General features: G+C 50.4%; 1 protein-coding gene across 2 annotated transcripts in view; it reads left to right on the forward strand.

Annotated features, from left to right (window-relative positions):
• The window catches only part of mettl26 (methyltransferase like 26), a 58,592-nt gene that overhangs the window by 15,311 nt on the left and 22,769 nt on the right, over nucleotides 1–20,512 (forward strand). The window contains exon 3 of one of the 2 annotated variants that reach the window (XM_080206064.1): nucleotides 3,339–3,398. The exons of the other annotated variant lie outside the window; for it this stretch is intronic. Within the exon in view, the coding sequence (XP_080062190.1) occupies nucleotides 3,339–3,398 (60 nt within the window). The remainder of the gene's footprint in view (nucleotides 1–3,338; nucleotides 3,399–20,512) is intronic. 2 annotated transcript variants of the gene reach the window in all.

Raw genomic sequence — 20,512 nt, forward strand, 5'->3', positions numbered from 1 at the left:
TGTAAGTTTCAATTTGACGACGACTCCCTCCCCACCCCTCATCTTTCTGAACTCCATGTACAGGCCCAGAATATTCAATTGCTCCTTGTTTGACAAACCCTTTGTTCCTGGGATCGTTCTCGTGAACCTTCTCTGGAGCCACTCCAAGGCCAGCACATCTTTCCTTTAGGTACAGTGTCCAAACCTGCTCACAGTCCCCCAAATGGGATCTGACCAGAGTCGGATACAGCCTCAGCTGTACATCCCTGCTTTTGTGTCCTAGCTCCCTCGGAATGAACGTTAACTTTGAATTAAGGTTCAAGTTCACTGCAATTTCGTGGCAAACGGAAAGCAAGCTCAGTATTACGCCTAACCTTAGGGTTTGTTTGCTTTCCAGTCGAATTACTTTTTGATTTGATTTATTTCTATCACGTGTATCAACATACAGTGAAACATATTGTTTCTCGCATGCCGTACAGACAAAGCATACCACTCGTTGAGGAGGAAAGGAGAGACTACAGAATGTGGTGTTACAGTCGTAGTTAGGGTATAGAGAAAGATCAACTTTGTACGAGGTAGGTCCCTTCCAAAGTCTGACGGCAGCAGGGAGAAAGGTGTTCTCGAGTCGGGTAGTACATATCGTCAGACATTTGTATGTTTTTCCTGACGAGAGAAGGCGGAAGAGAGAACGTCCGGGGTACGCGGGGTCCTCGATTACGCTGGTTGCTTTCCCGAGGCAGCAGAAAGCGGAGACGGTCAACGGACAGGAGGCCGGTTTGCGTGATGGATTGGGCTTCTTTCACAACTCTTTGTAGTTTGTCGGGGTCAGCGTTTCGTCGTTAGTTCCTTTGGTATATCGTTAACAGTAATATATTACAATCATAGAATCCCTACAGTGCAGAAAGAGGCCCCTCGGCCCATCGAGCCCGCACTGACAGTAATTCCCCTCCGAGCCCTATCCCCGTTACCCCGTATATTTATCCTGTCGATTTCCCTAACACTCGTTGGGTGGGGGGTGGGGGGCGGGGTTCACACAGCCAATTAACCTAACCCGCACATCTTCGGACTGTGGGAGGAAACCGGAGCACCCAAAGGAAACCCACGCAGACACGGGGAGGATGTGCAAACTGCACACAGGCGGTGACCCGAGGCTGCAACGGAAACCGGGTTCCCGGTGCCGCGCTGCCCGTAATGCACACGTTTACGAATCCGCTAGATGATAAACCTCCTTTAACGTGTGTCGTTTAGGTGTAAAACCGCACAGTGACTAATTTGGTGGAGTCATCCTTCCTTCCGTGCCAATAGCCAGACTGATTATCGTAAAGATAACAGTTTCTGTCCGTGTAGCGCTGTTACCCTGGCAAAGCTTTCCAAGTTGTTTCACAGGACGGTGGATCAGCCGTCACCCCGGGGCTCTGGGAAGCTCGGCGGAAGGCACGAGTTTGTAATTGAACGGAGAAATTCAGAAAAGGGTTTTGAAGGTGAAGATAATAATGAGGCCAGGAGTTCAAATTGAGGTGGGAGGTTCGTGATAACTGGGCTACATTACCTCCTGGGGGCCGGTAGGAAGAGATGCGTTCAGGATACGTGAAAGGTGCAATCGGGGACATAAGGTAAGGCTGGAGGGACAGAATAGCTTGGAGGAGTTTCTGAGTTGATTAGCGTGAAGACGCCAAAGTAATATCAGCAGAGATAGAATCATAGCTGGTGGAGATCCATTACCGATTCAGCTCCTTTCCACAGTAACGTGACTCACCCGACGAAGGAGCAGCGCTCCTAAGGCTCGTGATTCCAAACGAACCTGTTGGATTTTAACCTTGTGTTGTGAGACTTCTTACTGTATCTTAACAGTACTTCTTCCTTCTCAATTCTTTTTGAAAAACAGTACCTCAGCCAAGGCCTCTACCTTTAATAATAATTTTGTTTCAAAGAATCCAAAGACGTGCGGGTCAGGTGGATCGGCCGTGCCCATCGCGTCAGGGGGTGCTAGCTAAGGTAAATACATGGGGTTGTAGAGACAGGGCCCGGGTGGGATCGCGGTCGGTGCAGAATCAACGGGTCGAACGGCCTCATCCCGCACGGTAGGATTCTACGATTTCTGGTCTTCGGTCGGCCCGAATCCTCTGACTATTTGCGTGTCGAGAAAAGATTATCGGGTTCCCTCGAACGCAATCCACAAATTTATTCTCCTTCAATGTTGACGGCACAGAGTCCATTTTCTTTCCCCCTCAAAGATTAACGTTAATTGTTTTGGAGCGTGTGACTATTTCAGTCGGCTCGGCGAGTCGCTACGGTACGTTTCTCGGAATACGCACCCCGCGTATCACGGTGCAATTATCGTCAGCTTGCGCCGGTCTCGAGGTGTTACCGAGGGGGACTCGAGAAGGTTAGTTGGTCTAGAATTGCCGAGGTTGGTTCTGCTTTGTCGGGCCCCTGCCAATAGGTCCCTCTGTCCCTTTCTCTAATCGCGATCAGTGATTGTTTTCAGAGGGGTGGCTTGCTCATCCACCTCAAAGAGCATTAGGAATCAAGCGGGGAACGAACCGGGCTGGGACGCGGACCACGGGGTCCTTTGTCCCGAAGGGCATTCACGAATTCGCTCGGCGTCGAGGACGTTTGAGCACTTGTGATTATTTCTCTGGCGCTGACACACGAGCGAATTAAATTTCACAATTCTGCTGTTGGATTTACATAGGAACAAAGCAACCGGGGAAGGCCGTCGAATCTCTCCGGTCTGTATTTAGATTAGCTCGATCGGTACCGACACATCATTTACCCGATTTTATCCAAATCGTTAGACACACTTATCCGTCGTAAGCACGTAACAGTTCGGTCTTGGAAATTCCAACTGACCGAGCACCCGCAGATTTCGGAGGAAAGAGAAGTCCGCGCTTTTAGTTTTTTGAAAGAAACGCTTCCCTATCTCGCACCTCGACATGCGAATGACTCTCACTTTCCACTCTACGCGTATGCTGTTCAGCGGCTTTCAACAATCACATTTCTTTATCTGTATTTTCAATGTAAATTCACACGTGGTTACACTCAGAATTTGAGCGTTACGTCGCAGGAGAAAGGCAAGTATAAAATTTGTACGACCGAGAGCCAGGACCGTCAGCGAAACGGTTCGATCTACTTCGAGGTCGGTCGTCGTCGTAGAATAAATCGTAGCGTCCCTCCGGTCGGTAAGCGAGGGCCGTACACGTTCCCACGTCCTCTGGAGCAGCGTCTTAGCTTCAAACGTAGACGGCACCCACTAAATAATTCTCACTGTACACCGGAGAAGCTCGAAAGATGTTTGAAAACTTATAATATCGAACACCGTTACTTAATAATTATTTTCAATCCTCTGTCTCTTGCAGGGTCTGTTCAAGGGCGCCGGTCAGTTATTAAAACCAAACGCCTTACTCATCACTTACGGGGTAAGTAGTGCACGAGATTGGTTTGACGACGACGTAAAGATTTATCGCCTCCTGTTAAACCCAGGGTTATTATCGTCACGTTAATAATACAGAAAATAAATGAGGCTTTACGTTATTTTCGCTGCCTCCGCAGTCATTTGTTTTTGAGAGAAATGACACGAGACAGCGAACTCCGAACGGAAGGAGGTTCACAGTACAGTCTTGTCGAGCGTCCTCGGGTAGGTCACACCGAGGCCGAGCCGTCGAACTGAATACACGAGCGATGCTGTAGGCGGAGTAAAGGCAGCCAGGGAACCGTCCAGGAGTTCTGTAATACCGAGGGTCGCCCTCAAGTTCAGCACCGAGCCAGCGAGCGAGGCGCTCGCCGTACTCGGACGTCACGGGCGGGAAACCCGACGAGTTTTGTCGATCGGGCTTAAAAAAAAATAAAACGGGCGGGTCGTTTGACCGAGCAGACGGCGTCTCGTCGATCTGGCGAACGGGACCAGAAAATCTGCACGCTCCCCAACAGAACTGACCCAACAGGAACACCGTTGCGGAGAGGTAGCAGACAGTTTTGCGGTACCTTGCGAAGTATTCACCCTTCTCGGTTCCGTTAAAATCGTAATGTACGTAGCAGCAGGAACAGGCCATTCAGCCTGTCACGTTTGGACCTAATGACTTGTATCCTAGGGTTTTAGGAGAGATGGTGGGTGCGTGGCTTTTGACCTTTCGAATTCCCTAGATTTTTATTTCCATTAACTATGCTTATATTTGGCGATAATCATTTCCACCTGTATTAATGAAACCGCATCAGTTTTTTAAAGCAACGTGTTTACGGGCTGTGAGCGTCACCGGCGAGGCCGGCGTTTGCTGGACATTCCTCATTGCCCCCAGAGAAGGTGACGGTAAACTTCTTGAACCATCGTGACTTGCGCGTTGTAACTACGCCCACAGTGTTGTTCAATCAGGCTACCGTTGTTAACTCCAGGAGGAATTCTTTTCCATGGAGAAAAGTTATAGAGGACGTTCTTTACGGTCTGTCCGTGTTCCTTGCGGCAGGAGGCTGCGCACCACTCTGCGACAATAAGAAGTTCCCGCTGATGCGCACAGCCGGAAACTTCTGGCCCTAATGTTCAATTCAGCTGCTTTATTGAAGGTTTTACTTTTGCGATCTTGGAAATAAATCTTATTGGAAACATAAACCGTAGAGACAGTCAGCATGGTTTTGTAGCGGGAAGGTCGTGCCTTACTAACCTTATTGAGTTCTTTGAGAAGGTGACCAAAGAGGTGGATAGGGGTAAGGCAGTAGACGTGGTATATATGGATTTTAGTAAGGCGTTTGATAAGGTTCACCATGGTAGGCTTCTGCAGAAAATGCAGATGTATGGGATTGGTGGTAATCTAGGTACTTGGATCAGGAATTGGTTAGCAGATAGGAGACAGAGGGTGGTGGTTGATGGTAATTATTCATCATGGAGTTCGGTTACGAGCGGTGTGCCTCAGGGATCTGTTTTGGGGCCACTGCTGTTTGTAATCTTTATTAATGATCTGGATGAGGGTATAGTTGGGTGGATTAGTAAGTTTGCTGATGACACCAAAGTCGGAGGTGTGGTAGATTGTGAGGAAGGGTGTCGAAGTTTGCAGGGTGACTTGGACAGGTTGCAGAGCTGCGCCGCGAGGTGGCGGGTGGAGTTTAATGCGGAGAAGTGTGAGGTAATCCATTTCGGTAGGAATAACAGATGTGTGGAGTATAGGGCTAACGGGAGGACTTTGAATAGAGTGGAGGAGCAGAGGGATCTAGGTGTATGTGTACATAGATCCCTGAAAGTTGGGAATCAAGTAGATAAGGTTGTTAAGAAGGCGTACGGTGTCTTGGCGTTTATTGGTAGGGGGATTGAATTTAGGAGTCGCAGCGTCACGTTGCAACTGTACACAACTCTGGTGCGGCCGCACTTGGAGTACTGCGTGCAGTTCTGGTCCCCACATTACAGGAAGGCCGTGGAGGCTTTGGAGAGGGTGCAGAGGAGGTTTACCAGGATGTTGCCTGGTATGGAGGGGAGGTCCTATGAGGAGAGACTGAGGGATTTGGGGTTGTTTTCACTGGAAAGAAGGCGGCTAAGAGGGGATCTTATAGAAACATATAAGATGATTAGAGGTTTAGATAGGGTGGATGGTGACAGCCTGTTTCCTCGGATGGAGAAAGCTAGCACAAGGGGGCATGGCTTTAAATTAAGGGGGGGTAGTTATAGGACGGATGTCAGGGGCAGGTTCTTTACCCAGAGGGTGGTGAGGGACTGGAATGCCCTGCCTGCTGCAGTTGTAAATGCGCCTAGTTTGGGGGCGTTTAAGAGATTGGTGGATAGGTTTATGGACGAAAAGGGATTGGTTTAGATTAGTGGGTCAATGTTTTTTTTTAAAAATAAGACTGGTCGGCGCAACATTGTGGGCCGAAGGGCCTGTTCCGCGCTGTAATGTTCTATGTTCTATGTAGCCTCAGCAGCAAGGTTTGCAGTGCCGTTTCCCTTTAACGTGACGACCGTTCGCTTGACAGACGCTCTAAACTCTAGAGAGTACGACCCATTTAGTCCAACTTGTCCGCATAACGTACCCATCGTGGTGAATCTCCATTGTAGCTCTTGCAAAGCAAACGGGCTGTCAGCCTTTATTGTGAGGGTGGTGGAGCGTAAGAGGCAAGAAGTCACCTTGTAATTATATAGAGGTCGCCACTGAGGCGCAGCTGACACCTTAAATCAACCGCTGCGTATTACAAGAACCTCCCGTGAAAATAAACTGGAGATCGGATCTGTCCCAGTTCTTTTTGATCGGTTGAATACCAGACGAAATAGGGAAACAGGTTTAGCGTTTTGTCGTCTGTCCAATTTGCAGTCGTAATGTTAATTCACCTGCATCGGAACGGGCTTTTATTCAGGCTTATTTTTTTCACTTGTTTTTGGTCTTTGCTGATGTTAAGCTGCTGCAGAAACGCTTTGTTATCTGTAATTTGAAATCGCTACCGCTCGCTGCTTTGTCACCGAGCAGCCAGTAAGGAACGGACCAGAAACGGGTCGGCGACGTCGCGGTCGATTAAAAACGTAGCCGTTAACGTTCATTTAATTAACGTTTCTTGTTTTTCACATTCTTTGCTCGGATCCGGACGTCATTGGCGAGCACGGTAAGCGGTCTGACGACACCAGGTTTCAAGTCCAACCGATTCGATCGTAAACTCGCAAGCTCCGTCTGAGCCCAGAACTCTCCGTTGGCCGGACGAGGAGTTTCACCTCGAAAGCTTGCGAGTTTACGATGAAATAAACCCGTCGGACTTCAACCTGGCGTCGTCAGACTTCTGACCGTGTTTACCCGAGTCCGACGCCGGCGTCTCCACATCGTTGGCGAGCGTACCGGCTAAGACCGGGAGTAGATCGGTCGGGCCTGCTCCTTATTCATTAAGGTCACGGCTAGTCTGATTCTAACTTGTACCCCACGTCTCCACCTACCCCCAATAACCTTCCACCTCCTCGCTTATCGAGAATCTATCTAAATCTATCTTTCAAATATTCAAAGACTGCTTACACCACCTTTCGAGGAAGAGAATTCCAAAGAGTAAAAAATTCTCCTCGTCCCTATCTTAAACGGGTGACCTCTTATTGTTTTAAACAGCGACCCCTTGTTCCACGTTCTCCCACGAGGAGAAACGGCCTCTCCGCATCCACCCTGTCAAGACTATCACGATGGGCGTTTGTCGTCCATTCGTAATTACCCTCGAACGTGCTGGGCCATTTCAGAGGGCAGTTAAGAGACAACCACGTCTAAAGTCACACGTAGGCCACACCAGCTCACGACGACAGATATCTTCGGTCAACTAGGTAAGATTTACGGCAGCCGATAGGAACACGTGAACAGGAAAAGGCCATTCAGCCCGTCGAACCTGCCCCGCCATTCAACAAGATCACGGCTGATCTGTCGCTGCTCAGTTCCACTTTCCCGCTTTCTCCCCATAACCCTTAATCCCCTCTCTTATCAAAAACCCATCAACCCGCGTCTTAAAAATATTTAGCGAGGCAGCCTCCACCACTTTGACGGGCAGAGAATTCCAGAGATTCACCACCCTTTGAGTGAAGAAGTTTCTCCTCGACTCCGTTCTAAACCGCCCCCCTTTTATCTTGAGGCTGTGCCCCCTAGTCCTACTGTCTTTTTTGACATAAACCCTTATTCAGAATTAGTTAGCAGAAAAAAACAAGTATGCTGTCAGGGTGTTAGATTTCCAGCCTTTGAACAGTTCTGGGGTGAAATCCAGACAGCAGTTTCCAGAGAAAGATACATCCTCAAAACAGTCAAACTTCAGAGAAAGAAACCCTCGTACAGCAGATTCTCAGAGGAGACTGGTTTTGCAGCAGATTCCAACGCCGTCTGGATAGTTTGCTCGAACGTTACGTCACGGAACCTACGAGGGAGCGAGCTATCTTAGATCCGGTGTCGTGGAACGAGGCAGGTAGAATCGGGGATCTTCTCGTCAGGGATCCTCCCGAGACGAGGGATCACAGTACGGTCGAATTTCTGACGCAGACGGAGGACGAAAAGGCAGGGTCCCGAACCCCCGTCCTGTGTTTGAACAGAGGGGAGTACGACAGGGCGAGAGCGGAACAGGCCAGAGTAGATCAGGGGCGCGGTTCGGTCGGTAGGACGGCCGAGGAACGGCGGAGGATCTTCGAGGAGATCCTTCTCGGGACTTGGCAGCAATACATTCCGACGGTCAAGAAGGACCGTAGGCGAAGGGATAACCGGCCGTGGTTACGGAAGGAAACGAGGGAAAGTATCGAGTTAAAAGATGACGCGTTCGGAGCGGCTAAAACTAGCGGGCGATTAGAAGATCGGGCAAGATTTAAAAATCAACAAGAACGACTAAGAAAGCGATTAAGAAAGGAAAGATAGAGTTTGAAGTTAAACTAGCACTAAATATAAAAAATGACAGTAAAAGCTTTTACCAATATATAAAGAAGAGGAGGCTGGTCAGGGTGAACGTCGGACCCTTAGAGGACGAGAGGGGCGATTTAGCGGCGGGGGATGTGGAAACGGCAGAAGCCTTAAGTAAGTTTTTTGCCTCGGTCTTCACGGAGGAGGACGCGAATAGTTTGCCGGGTATTAAAGATAGAAGGACGGTAGTCGAGGGCCTGAACGCGATCACCGTCAGTAGAGAGGTAGTGCTGGACAGACTAACGGGACTGAAGGTGGACAAGTCCCCAGGACCGGACGGAACGCATCCCAGGGTTCTGAAAGTAACGGCGGCGGTGATAGCCGACACCTTAGTAATTATTTATCGGACTGTGCCGGAAGATCGGAAAACGGCTAACGTTACGCCGCTGTTTTAAAAAGGTAGCAGACCAAAGGCAGGGAATTACAGGCCGGTCAGTTTAACGTCTGTAGTCGGAAAAATGCTAGAATCTGTCATCGAAGAAGAAATAGCGAGGCACCTAGAAAAGCACGGTTCGACAGAGCAGACCCAGCGCGGGTTCGTTAAGGGGAAGTCGCGTTTGAGGAATTTTTTGCATTCCCACGAGGACGTGACTAGCGCGGTAGACAGAGGGGAACCGGCGGATGTGGTGTTTTTAGATTAGGGTCTGTGATAGGTATGTCCCTGTCAGGCAAGGAGGATTTGGTAGGGCTAGGGAACCATGGTGTACTAAAAAAGTTGATTCGTTGTTTAGGAAGAAAAAGGAGGCTTATGTTCGGATGAGGCTTGAGGGCTCAGGTAGTGCATTAGAAAGCTTTAGATTGGCTAGGAGGGAGTTGAAGAGAGAGTTAAGATGGGCTAAAAGAGGACATGAGATGACTTTGGCTGATAGGATTAAGGAGAATCCTAAGGCGTTCTATAGGTATGTCAAGAACAGAAGGTTGGTCAGGGCAAGATTAGGGCCAGTTACAGACAGTAGAGGGAAGTTGTGTGTGGAACCGGAAGAGATTGGAGAGGCATTGAACCAATATTTCTCTTCGGTGTTCACGCAGGGGGACATGAATGTAGCTGAGGAGGACACTGGGGTGCAGGGGTGTAAAATAGACAGTATTACAGTTGATACCGGGGACGTGCTGGATATTCTAGAGGGCTTGAAAGTAGATAAGTCCCCTGGTCCGGACGGGATTTACCCTAGGATTCTCTGGGAGGCAAGAGAGGTGATTGCAGAGCCTCCGGCTCTGATCTTCAGGTCATCGTTGGTCTCTGGTATAGTACCGGAAGATTGGAGGACAGCGAATGTCGTCCCATTGTTTAAGAAGGGGAACAGAGACTTCCCCGGGAATTATAGACCGGTGAGTCTTACTTCTGTTGTGGGCAAAGTTTTAGAAAGAATTATTAGGGATAGGATTTATAGTTATTTGGAGAGTAATGAATTGATTAGAGGCAGTCAGCATGGTTTTGTAGCAGGTAGGTCGTGCCTTACTAACCTTATCGAGTTCTTTGAGAAAGTGACCAAAGAGGTGGATAGGGGCAAGGCAGTTGACGTGGTACATATGGATTTTAGTAAGGCGTTTGATAAGGTTTACCACGGTAGGCTTCTGCAGAAAATGCAGATGTATGGGATTGAGGGTAATCTAGGAAATTGGATCAGGAATCGGCTAGCAGATAGGAGACAAAGGGTGGTGGTTGATGGTAAATATTCGTCATGGAGTTCGGTTACGAGCGGTGTGCCTCAGGGATCTGTTTTGCGGCCACTGCTGTTTGTAATTTTTATTAATGATCTGGATGAGGGTATAGTCGGGTGGATTAGTAAATTTGCTGATGACACCAAAGTCGGAGGTGTGGTAGATTGTGAGGAAGGGTGTCATAGTCTGCAGGGTGACTTAGACAGGTTGCAGAGCTGGGCCGCGAGGTGGCGGATGGAGTTTAATGCGGAGAAGTGTGAGGTAATTCATTTCGGTAGAGTAACAGATGTGTCGAGTATAGGGCTAACGGGAGGACTTTGAATAGTGTGGAGGAGCAGAGGGATCTAGGTGTATGTGTACATAGATCCCTGAAAGTTGGGAATCAAGTAGATAAGGTTGTTAAGAAGGCATACGGTGTCTTGGCGTTTATTGGTAGGGGGATTGAATTTAGGAGTCGCAGCGTCACGTTGCAACTGTACACAACTCCGGTGCGGCCGCACTTGGAGTACTGCGTGCAGTTCTGGTCCCCACAATACAGGAAGGACGTGGAGGCTTTGGAGAGGGTGCAGAAGAGGTTTACCAGGATGTTGCCTGGTATGGAGGGGAGGTCCTATGAGGAGAGACTGAGGGATTTGGGGTTGTTTTCGCTGGAAAGAAGGAGGCTAAGAGGGGATCTTATTGAAACGTATAAGATGATTAGAGGTTTAGACAGGGTGGATAGCGATAGCCTTTTTCCTCGTATGGAGAAAGCTAGCACGAGGGGGCATGGCTTTAAATTAAGGGGGGGTAGTTATAGGACAGATGTCAGGGGTAGGTTCTTTACCCAGAGGGTGGTGAGAGACTGGAATGCCCTGCCTGCTGCAGTTGTAAATGCGCCTAGTTTGGGGGCGTTTAAGAGATCTGTGGATAGGTTTATGGACGAAAAGGGATCGGTTTAGATTAGAGGGTCAGTGTTTTTTTTTAAAAAACTGGTCGGCGCAACATCGTGGGCCGAAGGGCCTGTTCTGCGCTGTAATGTTCTATGTTCTATGTTAAAAGGCGATCGATAAGGTGCCTCAGAAAAGGTGGCTGCAGAAGGTCAGGGTGCACGGAGTCGGGGGTAAGGTGTTAGCGTGGATACAGGATCGGTCGTCTAACAGGAAGCAGAGAGTCGGTATCAACGGGTGCTATTCTGGTTGGCGGTCAGTGACTCGCGGAGCGCCGCAGGGATCGATGCCGGGGCCTCAGCTATTTACCATTTATATAGACGATCTGGAGGAGGGGGCTGAGAGTAGGGTGACGGAATTTGCTGAATTCACTAAGATGAGAGGAAAAGCAAATCGCGCGGAGGGTGCAGAAAGTACGCAGAGGGATCCGGATAGGCTGAGAGAGCGGCCGAGGACCTGGCAGATGGAGTACAATGTCAGGAAGTGTGAAGTTACCCACTTGGGCCGAAGTAACCATAGGAGGGATTATTATTTAAAAGACGAAAAGCTGCAGCACGCTATGGTGCAGAGGGACCTGGGAGTCCTCGTGCACAAGTGGCAAAAACCCAGTCTGCAGGTGCAGCAGGCGATCGAGAAGGCGAACGGGATGCTGGTCTTCATAGCGAGGGGGATAGAATATAAAAGCAGGGAGGTCTTGCTGCAACCGTACAGGGCACCGGTGAGGCCGCAACTGGAGTACTGTGTGCAGTTTTGGGCGCCGCACTCGCGGAAGGATATATCGGCCTCGGAGGGAGCGCAGAGGAGGTTCACTAGGCCGATACCGGAGATGAGGGGGTCGGACTATGAAGAGAGACGAAATAGACTGGGTCTGTACTCGTTGGAGTTTAGAAGGATGAGGAGGATCTTACGGAGACGCATACGATAACGAAAGGGATGGACAGGGTAGAGGTAGAGAGATTCTTCCCGTTTAGAAAGGATAGCAGGACGAGAGGGCACAGCCTCAAGATAAGCCGGGGGGAGGCAGTTTAGATCAGAGTCGAGGAGGAACTTCTTCACTCAAAGGGTGGCGAATCTCTGGAATTCTCTGCCCGTTGAAGTGGTGGAGGATACCTCGCTAAATATATTTACGTCACGGGTAGATAGGTTGATGACAGAGAAGGGAATTAAGGGTTACGAGGAGAAAGCGGGCAAGCGGAACCGATCCAATTCAGATCAGCCGTGATATTGAACGGCGGGGCAGGCTCGAAGGGCGAGATGGCCGACACCTGCTCCTATTTCTTAAGTTACGTTCCTCTTTCTTGTGTTGTTATGTTCAATCTACAACTTCAGAGAGGGGAAAAGAGAGGTACTGCTCTGTCTCTCAACCCTGAGCAGTGTCTAAACTTGAATACTTTGTGTAAACCTGGCTTCGCTCAGTCTAACGACCATCCCAATCAAGCCCTACTCCGCAAAATCCCAGAGGGAAACACTCAAAACAGCAGAACCGCTTTGCTTCAGATTAAAAGAAGCATTCTCCCAATTAGAAGCAGTTCTGCTCCTGCAGTAACAAAACAGGATGTCGGTTATAGACAGAACGTTTCCGAGCGTATAAAACCGCTACGACGGATCTTGCCCGAGAAAGTCACTCGAATACATTTCTTAAAGGCCCAGCATCACAACATGTACATGCTGCTCATTTACTTTCTGAAAACAGCAAGACAGCCAGTTTGTTTAAACTTTTTGCTTTCTGCTCAGTCCAGGTTTCTGTCCTCAGTATCCTTAACCAAACAGTGCACATTTGCCGCAGAATCGAAACAGGAGGCCAGTTACACCAGAGCAGGAGTAATTTGAAGTTGGGCTAAGAAGGCGTTCGACAAGGTACCTCACAAGAGGTTATCGCAGAAGGTCAGGGGACATGGAGTAGGGGGTCGGGTGTTAGTGTGGATAGAGGATCGGTTGTCAAATAGGAGGCAGAGAGCGGGGGTCAACGGGTGCTATTCGGACCGGCGGTCGGTGACCAGTGGAGTGCCCCAGGGGTCGGTGCTGGGGCCTCAGCTATTTACCATTTATATAGATGATCTGGAGGAGGGAACCGAGCGTACGGTGTCGAAATTTGCTGACGACACCAAGATCGGCGGAACGGCAAATCGCACGGAGGGTGTGGAGAGTCTACAGAAGGATCTAGATAGGCTGGGCGAACGGGCCAGGAAATGGCAAATGGAATTTAATGTCGGCAAACGCGAGGTGGTCCACTTTGGTAGGAATAACGATAGGAAGGATTATTACTTAGGTGGCGAAAAACTGCAGCAGGCGACGGTGCAGAGGGACCTCGGGGTCCTTGCGCACGAGTCGCAAAAACCCAGCCTGCAGGTGCAGCAGGCGGTCAGGAAGGCGAATGGGACGCTGGCCTTCATAGCGAGGGGGATTGAATATAAAAGTAGGGAGGTCTTGCTGCGGCTGTACAGGGCACAGGTGAGGCCGCAGCTGGAGTACAGTGTGCAGTTTTGGGCGCCGTACTTAAGCAAGGATGCCGGAGTTGAGGGGGTTGAGCTGTGAGGAGAGGCTGAATAAACTAGGCTTGTACTCGTTAGAGTTTAGAAGAACGAGGGGAGATCTCATTGAGACGTATAAGATGAACGGGATGGATAGGATAGAGGTGGAGAGACTCTTCCCGCTCAAAGGACAGTAGGACTAGGGGGCACAGCCTCAACGTAAAGCGGGGTGCGGTTTAGAACGGAGTCGAGGAAGACCTTCTTCACTCAAGGGGTGGTGAATCTCTGGAATTCTCTGCCCGTCGAAGTGGTGGAGGCTGCCTCGCTAAGTATTTTTAAGACGCGGGTCGATGGCTTTTTGATAAGAGAGGGGATTAAGGGTTACGGGGAGAGGGCGGGAATGTGGAACTGAGCCACGACAGATCAGCCACGATCTTATTGAATGGCGGGGCAGGCTCGAAGGGCTAGATGGCCTACTCCTGCTCCTATTTCTTACGTTCTTATGTTCTAACGTGTATTTACGAGAAGGACTTTACTCAGCAACTAGGTGGTGTACCTAACCTGGGAGCGCTTGATACCAAGCACTTTAAATCAAGCTTAGTTATTTCCCTACCAATATCAGATGCAGAGACAGTGTTCCTGTGAAGGGTCGCTTACACCTGCATCTCTGATGCAGACGGCTTAGCAAGTTGCCAGTTTTGTGCGAAATCTCCTAGGCGACTGGGTGCTAACAGTTATCTAATCCGGGGGACGTACCAGATTCGTCGCACCTGCTTTATTGAAGATTCAACAGTTGTGTCTACACAACTGTTCTGCTTTTTGTATTTTCCAGCATAATTCATCTTCCATTACATCAGTCACCAGGCTGACTGTCTCCATGACAGGTAGGCTTGACCTCCAGCCCACAGAAGAAGTCCGGTCTGATAGGATTTTGTCGGTAACTATTCTCAGTGAAGCCAACTCCGTGAGACAGCGGTAAGCACTGCTGCCTCACAGAGCCAGGGACCCGGGTTCAATTCCCAGCTCGGGTCAGTCTCCGTGAGGAGTCTGCACGTCTGCGTGGGTTTCCTCCGAAAGATGTGCCAGTTAGGTGCATCGGCCATGCTAAATCGTCCCTCGGTGTACCCAAACAGGCGGCAGAGTGCGTCAGCTGGGGGATTTTCACAGTAACTTCGTTGCAGTGTTAACGTAAGCCTACTCGTGACAATACGTAAGCTTGAAACTTTAAGCTTTAGTCGATTTTTATTCAGAGCCGCTGCCTGCGTCTCTCTCAAACCCAGATTTAGCGCTAGATCCTTGTAGTGTGGCATCAGCATCCCAACCTGCCTCAAACCTGCTCACTGTTCTCTGGAGCTGTGATTTCGACGAGTGGCTGCCTTTCGGTGAGCGTGCTGCATTGTAATTACTGCATTTTGACTTAATTCTATTTCGGGAGGGTTTTTGTTTATTTTGGCGCTCCGTAGCGGGAGATAGGCGCGGGGGCTGCTGGGAAGGGAGCGCGGGAGTATAAAAAGAAGGCCAAGGTAGATAGCAGGCAGCGGAGTGAGGCTGGAAGCAGAGCGAGAGGTAAAAGGGCTTAAGCTCACTGGGCTTGGGCGAGCGCAGGCTCGGTAACAGGAATTAATAGGACACCTTAATAGGGGGCAAACATAACGGCAGGGTCTAGGGTTACACGGGTTCACTGTGTTCGTTGTCATATGTGGACATTTCTGGAGACAGCGCATCTCCCGAAAGCCCACATATGCAGGACATGTCTAGAGGTGCAGCGATTAAGGGCCCGGGTGAGGCAGCTGGAACTGAGGCTGGAGGATATGTTTTTAGTTAGGGAAAATGAGGAAACAATGGATAGGGACAGTAACACTGAGCAGATACCAGGACCTAGGAGGAGAGACGGATGGGTTACAGTTAGGAAGAGCGAAAAGAAAAGGAGTCGTGGCACTAGGACCGCCCCGGAGGAATTACCCCGGAATATCAAGGGTGGGGTGACAGCTGGGGTAGAGAAGGCAAGGGAGGGAGATCAGAATACCTCGGAGGAAGGGAAGAGTGCAGGGTGCGAGGTAGTGGTGGGGGACGGGAGAGTCAAAGGGATTGACAGGCGGTTCTGTGGGCAAAAGCGGGACTCCAGGATGGTAGTCTGCCTCCCTGGAGCAGGGGTACAGGATGTTTCAGAAAGGGTAGAGGGAATTTTGAAGGGTGGAGGGACCGAGTCTGATGTGGTAGTGCACGTAGGAGAGAAGGATGTAGGAACAAAGTGCAGGGGGGACATACGTAGGCAGTTCAGGGAGTTGGGGGCTAGGCTGAAATGTAGGGCCTCCAGGGTGGCGTTCTCTGGGCTGCTGCCGGTGCCTGGGGCTAGCAGGGCTAGAAATAATGAGATACTCCAACTAAATGCGTGGTCGAAGGATCGGTGTAGGGCAGAGGGTTTTAGATTTGTAGACGACTGGGAAGTCTTTACAAAAGAGGGGCAAATATACAAGAGGGATGGGGTACAGTTAACCGGGAAGGGCAGGCATATCTTAGCCGGAAGGTTAGCTGGAGCGTTTCGGCAGGGTTTAAACTAATATGGAGGCGGGGTGGGGAGGTGGACGGAACCGGGATTGGGGATAGGGAAAGCCCGGAGGGTAGGAAGAAGGATCGGATTGTTTCTGAGGGTCTTCGGTGCATGCGTTTCAACGCTAGGAGCGTGACTGGCAAAACAGATGAACCGAAGGCATTAATGTTCGAAAGGAAGTCGGAAGCGGTGGCGGTGACAGAGACTTGGTCAAAGGAAGGGCAGGACTGGCAGTTGAACGTTCCCGGGTATAAGTGCTTCAGGCGTGATAGGGGCGGGTCGCTGAGAGGTGGGGGAGCGGCGTCGTCAGTTAAGGATTGCGTCACAGCAGTGCAGAGGGAGGGAGGTATAGAGGATATAGGAATCGAGTCGCTATGGGCGGAGTTGAGGAATAGGAAGGGAGATGTTACTACGTTGGGCGCGTACTACAGACCGCCCAACAGCCCGAGGGCTGTGGAAGAAGGGATAAGCAGGGACATTCTAGATAAGTGCAGGAAGAATAGGGTGGCGGTAGCGGGAGATTTTAATCTCCCCGGGGTAGATTGGAAGGTGCCGAGGTCAGAGGGTGCTGACGGGGAGGAATTTGTACAGCGCGTAATGGAAGGATCCCTGGAGCAGTATGTGGATAGCCCGACCAGAGAGGGGGCTATACTGGACTTGGTTCTGGGGAATGAGCCTGGGCAGGTGGTTGACGTTGAAGTAGGAGTGCACGTGGCTAACAGTGACCACAACTCTGTCTGGTTTAAGATATTAATGGATAAAGATGAAGCCTGTCCTAAGGGGAGGGTGTTAAACTGGGGGAGGGCTAGATACAACCGGATCAGGCAGGATCTTAAAGATACGGACCGGGTTAAGCTGTTCGACGGCAGGTCGACGCTGGGTACGTGGGAGTCTCTCGAGGGAAAACTGAAATCTTTGCAGGAAAGACACGTGCCGGTCAAGAGGAAGGACGGGAAGGGTAGGATTAGAGAGCCGTGGGTAACTAGGGATATCGAGGACCCGGTCAGGAGGAAGAGGGAGGCGTACGTTAGATCTAGGCATTTGAGGACAGAGATAGCGTTAGAAGAATACAGAGAATGTAGGAGAGAACTTAAAAGGGGCATCGGAAAGGCAAAAAGGGGCCACGAAATGGCTTTGGCAGGTAGGATTAAGGAAAATCCTAAGGCATGTTACTCCTATGTTAGAAACAGAAGGATGGTTAGGGGGAAGATCGGTCCTCTCAGGGACAGAGGAGGGGAACTAAGCTTGGAGCCTGGGGGAACGGGGGAGATCTTGAACGAATACTTTGCGTTGGTATTCACGCAGGAGAGGGGCCTGACGTCTGGCGCTGCGCTCGAGGAGTTTGAGGATCCGTCGAGGGCAATCGTCATCACGAGGTAAGAGGTGTCGGGACTTTTAGACAGTATAAAGACGGATAAATCTCCGGGGCCCGACGGCATCTATCCCAGGCTGCTAAGGGAGGCGAGGGATGAAATTGCTGGGCCTCTGACGCAAATCTTTGTCTCTCGTTTAGACACAGGCGAGGTCCCAGAGGATTGGCGGATTGCAAATGTAGTACCGTTGTTTAAAAAGGGTCAGAGGGATAACCCAGGGAATTATAGGCCGGTGAGCTTGACTTCAGTTATAGGCAAGCTAATGGAGAGGATCCTCAAGGATAGGACGTACGAACATCTGGAGCGCTGCAATCTGATCAGGGATACGCAGCACGGCTTCGTTACAGGGAGGTCGCGCCTTACGAATCCAGTGGAATTTTTTGAAGAGGTGACAAAAACGGTTGACGAAGGACAAGCCGTCGATGTCGTCTATATGGATTTCAGTAAGGCGTTTGACGAGGTCCCTCGCGGTAGGCCGATAGAAAAGGTGAAGGCTCATGGGATACAAGGCCAGGTATGTAGATGGGTGGAGAACTGGCTTGGGAGGAGGAGACAGCGGGTAGTAGCGGAAGGCTCCTTTTCCAATCGGAGGTCTGTCGCCAGTGGTGTGCCGCAGGGCTCGGTACTAGGACCTCTTCTATTTGTAGTACGTATTAATGACTTGGAAGAGGGGGTAGGTGGTGCGATTGGCAAATTTGCCGACGACACTAAGACGGTTGGATTGGCGGGTACTGAGGAGCAGTGCCTGGCAACGCAACAGGACATAGGCTGGTAGATTGGGCAGATAGGTGGCAAATGGAATTTAATCCGGAGAAAAGCGAGGTGATGCACTTTGGCCGGAATAACGCGGAGGGGAGTTATACGACAAAAGGTAGAACTATCCGGAGTATAGATACGCAGAGAGACCTGGGGGTGCAAGCGCACAAGTCCCTGAAGGTGTCGGCGCAGGTGCAGAACGCGATGAGGAAAGCGTATGGTATGTTAGCCTTCGTAGGAAGGGGTATAGAATATAAGAGTAGGAGTCTGATGTTGCAGTCGTACAGAACGTTGGTTAGGCCTCACACGGAGTACTGCGTCCAGTTCTGGTCGCCGTACTACCGGAAGGACGTAGAGATCCTGGAGAGAGCGCAGAGGAGATTTACCAGGACGCTGCCTGGTACGGAAGGGCTGTCTTACGAGGAAAGATTGAACGAACTTGGGCTGTTTTCCCTTGAGAGACGTCGGCTGAGGGGGGATCTAATAGAGGTTTATAAGATTATGAAGGGGACAGATAGAGTAAACGGTGGTAAGCTTTTTCCGCTATTAGAAACGGATAGAACGAGGGGTCACGGGCTTAGGGTGAGGGGGGCTAGGTATAAGACAAATATTAGAGGGCAGTTTTTCACGCAAAGGGTAGTGGGGGTGTGGAACGCACTGCCGAGTAAGGTGGCGGAAGCAGGCACGCTCGGGTTGTTTAAGAGTCACTTAGACAGCCACATGAGCGGTCTACATATAGGGGGATATAGCAGGCCTCACTAAACATTGTAGGCTCGGGATTCCGTTTTTGCCTCAGGGATGTTACAGTCTTTGCCTGTTTAATAATGAATTTTTGTCTCCGCAGGCATTTGAGTCCACCTTGTGGACCAGCAAGGGGCACGCATGCGGCAGGTTGTAGTGGGCTGCTCTTGGACGTTGCTTCGGGAGTTGCCTATTGCTTCGTGTCGTCAGTGTGCTTAAACTGGACCATCTCGAGGGCAACACGACAGCTCAGAGACTATCTCTGTTGCTGTGCGGACACACGGATTTGGGCCGGTGTCTGTGGGAGTTTGCACGTACTCCCCGTGGTTGCGTGGGTTTCCTCCGGGTGCTCCGGTTTCCTCCCACATTCCAAAGATGCGCTTTTAGGCTGATCGATTGGGTAACAAATTGTCCCTGTATTCGACCTCCCTGATCCTCGCACATTAGGCGTAGACTAGAATCACGAATAGGCCACTGAGACAATGGGACGGCGGCGTGGGCTCGTTGGGCCGAAGGGCCTGTTTCCCGTGCTGTGTTGTTCTTTGTTCTTTGTTCTTCGTAAAATAGACCTTGGGACAGCAGTGTACCCTTTCTGACGTTTGACTTGCTGAGCTATCGAGTTGTTGCTTATTCCACCATCCAAGGGAGCTTGACAGAAACATTGTCTCGTTGTCTTAAGTGTGGAGATGCTCAATTTTTTTATTTGATTTATTTCTGCGTCATTGCAATCTCTGTCGCTGAGATTACAGATTTTAACACAGTCGAATATCCGTGCGGAGGAGTAAACCCAGCACAGATACGATGGGCTGAATGGCCTGCAGCGCTCTGAATAATTTTCGAAGGGTTTTACAGTGTTGAAACAGGAGCCTCGACGGATTGGCAGGCGGGCAAGCGAGCAGAGCCTGTTTTTCACGTCCAAGTCGGTCATCGTGTAGTTCGGTCGCGAGCAGCTGTCAGCGTAACTGCCTTTCATTGATTTTAACAAAAAAGAACAGAAACAGCCCCGGAAACAGGCCCTTCGTCCCAACGAGCCCGTGCCGCCATCTCGACCCCACCGGTCCCCCTCTCCGCCCACGACCCCCGTCTAACGTTTCGCGGCCATCCAGATCGAGGGAAACTGATTTCGGGACAATTTATTCCTGCCAATCAGCCTAACGGCACATCTTTGGGGTGTGGGAGGAAACCGGACCACCCGGAGAAAACCCACGCAAGCACGGGGAGGACGCGCAAACTCCCACAGACACCGGCCCAAATCCACGTGTCTGCCCAGCAATCGGCGATAGTCACCGAGCTGTCGTCTCGCCCAGTATCTTGTCCGGTTTAGGCGCACACGAACGACGTGAAGGACTAGGCCAATCTCGAACAACCAAGAGCAGCCCCGGTACGACCCGTCGTGTGTAAGCCCCTCGTCGGACACAAGGGGGACCGACTTAAAACCTGTGAACGAAAAGAGAAAAAACATTATTGTCGTACCATACCCAATTACATTACCAGGGACGCCCCAACGCTAATGACCCTTATTTGAAACAATCTCCTATATCCACCCATCTCCAACCCAGTCACGTGCCTGTCTAAGTTACTCTTAAAGGACTCTAGCGTGTTTGCCTCCACCACCTTTATTGGCCGAGCATTCCGTACCCCCACTACCCTCTGTGTGGAAAACCTCTCTCTAATATCCGTG

The sequence above is a fragment of the Carcharhinus amblyrhynchos genome, chromosome 18 (assembly GCF_965287045.1).
Source record: "Carcharhinus amblyrhynchos chromosome 18, sCarAmb.v2.hapA, whole genome shotgun sequence".
Classification (NCBI taxonomy): domain Eukaryota; kingdom Metazoa; phylum Chordata; class Chondrichthyes; order Carcharhiniformes; family Carcharhinidae; genus Carcharhinus; species Carcharhinus amblyrhynchos.